The sequence below is a fragment of the Ranitomeya variabilis genome, chromosome 4 (assembly GCF_051348905.1).
Source record: "Ranitomeya variabilis isolate aRanVar5 chromosome 4, aRanVar5.hap1, whole genome shotgun sequence".
In the NCBI taxonomy this organism is placed as follows: domain Eukaryota; kingdom Metazoa; phylum Chordata; class Amphibia; order Anura; family Dendrobatidae; genus Ranitomeya; species Ranitomeya variabilis.
This window is the reverse complement of record NC_135235.1, coordinates 681485833-681491832: the sequence shown is the minus strand read 5'-3', so window position 1 is coordinate 681491832 and position 6000 is coordinate 681485833. Positions and strand designations below refer to the sequence as shown.

The window sequence follows — 6000 nt, the reverse complement described above, 5'->3', positions numbered from 1 at the left end:
TGCTCCGTACACCCCGTACACACACTGCTCCGCTCCGTACACCTCGTACACACGGCTCTGCTCCGTACACCTCATACACACACGGCTCTGCTCCGTACACCTCGTACACACACGGCTCTGCTCCGTACACCTCGTACACACACGGCTCTGCTCCGTACACCTCGTACACACACGGCTCCTCTCCGTACACACACGGCTCTGCTCCGTACACACACGGCTCTGCTCCGTACACCTCGCACACACACGGCTCTGCTACATCCACACTGTAAACCCCTCCTGACCCCACACATAAACTTCCCCTCATCCAGCACCATGACAACCAGCACAGCAGAGTCCTGCATACACTGAGGCCCCTGATCATGTGACCCCTGACTCCTCCCCTCCTGTGACCTCATCACAGGTCCTGTGCACAGAGCAGCCATATATGTGGAGTGGGCGCTGTGGGTGGAGGTAGGTGCTGGAGATTCCCCATTACCGAGTGTGGGGGATGTTGACCCCTTCAGTACAAGGCCGGCTCCAGGTTTTCATGGGCTCTGGGCCAAAGAGTCTCAGTGGCCCCTGTAACACATGCCACAATTCATGATGCACAGACACGGCTGAGAAATATATATATAGTACAATGACAAAGATTTCACTTCTTACATTACATGATTGATATCAATAGCTCAGTAGCTGAACAGAATAGTCTCCATACAGTATCATGGGCCCCATATATTACTGCTGCAAACATTTAAAAAAAAAATGAAATCCTCCCTTCTTCTCGCTGGCTGCAGGTTTGGACTCGTCAGCGTTGCCGTCTACCGGCTCTCTGCGCTGTGACTGTTCAGAGCAGAAGACGCCGCAGCAAACGTTCGGGGAGAGGTAAGTATTGCAAGTACTGGGGCCCTCAGCAAGCAGGATGGGGGGGCTCACGAGCACAGACACCAGGCCCCTTAGTGCGTCGGTGTCCCCAATAGTGAGTGAACGCCGGCCCTGACTTCAGTACAGAGACTCTTTTGGGGTTTTTGTTGCCACTTTATATGAATCATGGTTATGTTCCTTTTATACTGATACGAGCCAAATATGGAAGACGGGAACCAAGGAAAAGTGTATTACTCTAAAGTATGGGGCCCCCACACAGTATAATGTTCCCCCAGTATTTCCATCCCCAATTTTATTTTTTTTTTTTTTCTGTTTTTCATGTAACATATAGAAGCCAAAGCACAAATGCTAAAAAAACCCCAAAAACATTATATCCAGAGAAAAAGAAACACTGTACATGGAGATATTGGCATCGGATAACTCCTGTCTTGTTGTTCAGTATTTTACATCAATATGTGTAAGCCAAAACCAGGAGTGGAACAATTAGAGGAAAAGTATAATAGAAACATATGCACCACTTCTGCATTTATCACCCACTCCTGGTTTTGGCTTACAAATACTGATGTAAAATACTGACCAAATAATGCTAGTGTCTCAAACTTCTGTGTGTGAATCAGACCTGAGATCTAACGTGATAGAAGATTACAGTGCGGGGAATATGGGAAACCTTCATATAGACGGCCGGTGGTGATGGAGTCAGTGACGGACTCTGGACAAATATGTTTCTAGAGCCGTAGTAGAAGATGAAGATGTCGTCCTCATCATGAAGTAGTTATTTCTCCTGTCACGTGTAATGAATATCTCCTGCAGTATTGCTAATGCCGATTCCAGTGTCGGTAAATGAGACGAGAATTAGCGTTATGGAAGATGAGTCTATGAGAAACGTATTCAGCTGCCGACTCCGAGGAAGAAACTGCTTGTTGTCTGTGGCCTAAATATATAGGTTTTATTAGTAGATGTAAAGAAGAAAACTAAACACTGTAAAATAATAAATCTCCTCATATGTTTCCCTTATTATCTCCAGTAATAGAATTATTACACAGGATTTTTGTGATGTTACATCGGCTCATCTTCTCATTCAGGTCTCTATAATATCGGATCCTCTCAGTGAAGATCTTCTATATATGAGAATTTTCCTGATTTACCCATTAAGGATGGATATGGAAAGAGACAAGATGGTGGAGAGGATATTACACCTCACCCTAGAGATCCTCTTCCGGCTTACTGGAGAGGTGAGAGATTCTGATGACGTCACATTACATCATTCTTATCTATGGGAATAACAGATGGACAGAACTGGAGAGGTGAGGACTCTGGAGATGTCTAGTGAGATTTATTAATGTGTCTCTCCATAACCAGGATTACACGGTAGTGAAGAAGACCTCTAGTGAGCGCTGTCAGGACCCTGTGTCTGAGGAATGGGGAAGACCCCTGAGCCCAATCACAAGGTCTCCACCTCACTCCCTGATACATGAGGACATCAATGACCAGAAGATCCTAGAACTCGCCTACAAGATGATTGAGCTGCTGACTGGAGAGGTGACACTGCTGGGAATGCTGGGACATTATACAGTAACACTATGAAGGGATCGGGGGATGACGGTATCATTGTATGTGTCAGGTTCCTATAAGGTGTCAGGATGTCACCATCTATTTCTCCATGGAGGAGTGGGCGTATTTAGAAGGACACAAAGATCTGTACAAGGATGTCATGGTGGAGGTTCCCCAGCCCCTCACATCACCAGGTAATAGACAGGACTAAATTCACATGGCCTATAATTATCTGTATGTAAAGAATGAATTCAGTCCCTGTATGTATTTTCTTCAGATCTATCCAGTAAGAGGACAACACCAGAGAGATGTCCCCGTCTTCTTCTTCCACAGGACTGTAAACAAGAAGATCCCAATGTTCCTCAGGTAGATGGAGAGAAGGTGTCATGAGATCTCCCCTATGATGTGTAGATGGCTGTGAAGGTCTTGTGCTCAGTCTTGTTGTATCCACCAGTATTATATGTTTTATACTTGTGCAATGAGAACAGTGGAGATGGCAGGATTAGAGCTGATCATAGATGTAACTTCTCCATCCGTCTGTAATGTTTACAATATTTGTTTCAGGGTGAAGATGTGACCTATATTAATACTACAGAGACATATGTGAGAGGTGATGAGCGGTGTAAGGAGGAGATTCCTACATATGACTACCCAGGTGAGTAGTAACCACTAAATGCTTTATTGGTGTTGTAGTCCGGCTATATCTCAATCGTGTGATCACCATTTTGCCACTGGAGCACATCATTTTCTTTCACCGAAAACTGATAAAATGATTTTGGACAATGAAAGCCCTTTTCTATAGAGCATACAGCCTGCAGGACCCTCCTACGTAAATTAGGAATCGCTGACTCTTACCTGCCCAGATCTGTAAACTACAAAGTCAAATGACAGCGTGCGTCAAATGTTAGAAAATCTTTTGAAATAAACTTTTATGATCGGCCTCTAAGATAGAGATGAGAGAATATCTTAAAAAAAAACGATCGCCAATCATAAATCCAGAACAAATATGGCACATTCGGATTTGTGATCGGGAACAAAAGCAAATTTTTATAAAATCGGAAAAAAATCGGTAACATTTTTTTAAAACGTGCGGGAAAATATGTGTTGCCACTAAAGTATCTTGAGCACTTTGACCAGGATAGTGGTGATGAATGATGAGTGTGGGGCACGTGTTTGACTAGGGGAGTGGGTGAGGAGAGCTCAGAGGAGTGGCGTGCTTGTAAAAAAATTTTTTTTTCTAACTTTAAGTATGCTCATTGCGACAAGCCACTCAGGACACAGGAAGCATCCACAATGTCTCGACACAATGTCTTGTGTAATTGACTGCTGAAAGCACATACATGTCACTCTCTCTATAAATAGGGACATCTTGTTTTAGCGCCATTTTGTCACTATTACACCGCAGAGAGGCTGCTCCTGATGCTGGGCTCGGGTGCTCATGGATTTTAGCTAGTTAGCTAGGCAGTTGTTTCTAAGCCAGATAGTTTAGATAGCTAGTGTCCTGTGTGGCTGTGAAATCGACCTTGCAGCAGATTTTTTTCTTGTGCCATTTCTGAGGTCCACAGACAAAGACAGCAGGGCACTTTTAATAGAAGCGTGTTGTGCACTGCTTCTATTGTGCTCCATGCACGTGATATTCCTTGTTATTTAGTGGCGATGAAATTGTTCTGTGATTTGACTTGTAGCACAGTAAAAAAAAAAATGGGGCAGTTTATAACATGATTCAGCATGCCATATCTCGCCTTGTCATTTAGTGGTGGTGAAATTCATCTTTCTGCACAGCTGTTGCAGAGTAAGAAAAAATTATTTTCTGTTGTTAAACGTGATTCAGCACATCATATTCCATCTTGTCATTTAGTGATGGTGAAATTCAGCTGTGTGCAAAGATCATGCAGAGTAAAAGAAAAATATGATTTTCTGTGCCAAATGTGACACAGCAGTCTAGATCTGAGTTTGAAATTGTTTTGAGCATATATTCTATTGTATACATGCCTCATCCACAGTAAAAAAAATATTTTCTTCTGTTAGTAATGTCATACAGCAGGCCAGATGTCAGTTTGAAATTTTTGTGTGCTGATTTTGTTCCCCATACTGGGGTACACATGAAATCAAACTTGGCTTTCTCACTATCCTAAAGCAGGCTACATTTCCTCTTTTCTTTCTTTGGTGCAGATATTGCTCTGCATACAGGGGTACGCATGATAAAATATAAATTTGTTCTGTTACTACCATGCTCCAAAAATTTGGCCACATTGGAGGTTGTAATTCTTTGTGCTCGGATTCTGCTGTATCCAAGGCTCGTTCACAGTAAAAAAAAATCTATTTTTTTCTGTTACTACCGTGCTACATAAAGCAGGCCACAATTTATCTTTTAATTATTTTGGGCTGGTATTGTGCTCCAGCCAGGAGTCCACATTTCACAATATAAACTCTTTGTGCTAATAGCAAGGTCCTTAAACTATGCCACATTTAAGCATTGGACAGGACTTGGAGCAGTGTTTCTTGCTTAAAGTTTGATCAGTAGCTGGTGGATGAGCGACAGGTGTAGGCATGGTGCTCTGAGAGCTGTGCCAAATTCAGGCAACACAAATGAAGGAGACCCAACTTGGATACCAAACAGTTCCAAAAATTATGGACAGACAGAACTAAAAGTAGCATCAAATTCTATTTACTAAAGATGCACACCAAATTTTGAGGAGAAAAATAGGAAAAAAACTTTTTTAATAAAATGTTGGTGCTTCATACAATCCATGCATCTTATTGTTTACCGTGGGTGGTGGCTACGGTGAAGTGGAGTACCATGGTCACTGCTGGCGGAGGCAGGAGTGGGGCAATACTGCGGACCCCAGACTGGGAGAAAGGGGTGTTCAGATGTGCAACGCTGTGGGTGTTCAGTGGTGCGGGGGCTCTGCCGAGATTTTGTGAAAGCCCGGAGCTCCCTTACTTCCATGGTTTACTTAGCGGTGGACTCTGGGAAAATGGCCGTCTGTAGCAGCGCATGCGCAGATGGAGATCTTAGCGCTGATATCTCATTTCCCGAGATCTTGGTGCCGAGATCTCCATTTCTGCATGCGCTGCACCCGGCAGGCATTTTCCCAGAGTCCACGGCAATGTAAACCATGAAAGTGCGGGGGTCCTGGGCCTTCACAAAATGTCAGCGGAGCCCCCACACCACTGAACATCCGCAGTGACGCACCTCCAAACACCCCCTCATTCCAGCTTACGGCCTGCAGTAACGCGCCATTCTTGCCTTTTCCAGCAGCGGCCCTCGGACACTGTTCCACCGTGGCCGGTAAGGTATATTCGAATTATAAGATGCACCCCCATTTTCCCCAAAAAATTTTTTGGGAAAAAAGTGCATCTTATAATCCAAAAAATACGATATATATATTTTTTTTTATTCATATAGCGCCAGTAATTCCACAGCGCTTTACAGACATTAATGGCATTGTCCCCATTGGGTCTCACAATCTAAGTTTCCTATCAGAATGTCTTTGGAGTGTGGAAAGAGAAATTAGTACTCGGAGGAAACCCTCGCAAACACGGGGAGAACATACAAACTTCTTGCAGGTGCTGTCCTTGATGGGG

General features: G+C 43.8%; 1 protein-coding gene across 2 annotated transcripts in view; it reads left to right on the top strand.

Annotated features, from left to right (window-relative positions):
• The first annotated feature begins 359 nt into the window (after positions 1–359).
• The window catches only part of LOC143766345 (uncharacterized), a 51080-nt gene continuing 45439 nt past the window's right edge, over positions 360–6000 (top strand). The window contains exons 1-7 of one of the 2 annotated variants that reach the window (XM_077253962.1): positions 360–450; positions 774–861; positions 1944–2093; positions 2221–2400; positions 2483–2606; positions 2690–2793; positions 2977–3067. In XM_077253962.1, coding sequence (XP_077110077.1) covers positions 1986–2093; positions 2221–2400; positions 2483–2606; positions 2690–2793; positions 2977–3067 — 607 coding nt within the window. In that variant the 5' untranslated portion in view covers positions 360–450; positions 774–861; positions 1944–1985. The remainder of the gene's footprint in view (positions 451–773; positions 862–1943; positions 2094–2220; positions 2401–2482; positions 2607–2689; positions 2794–2976; positions 3068–6000) is intronic. The other variant, XM_077253961.1, reaches the window with a different exon arrangement.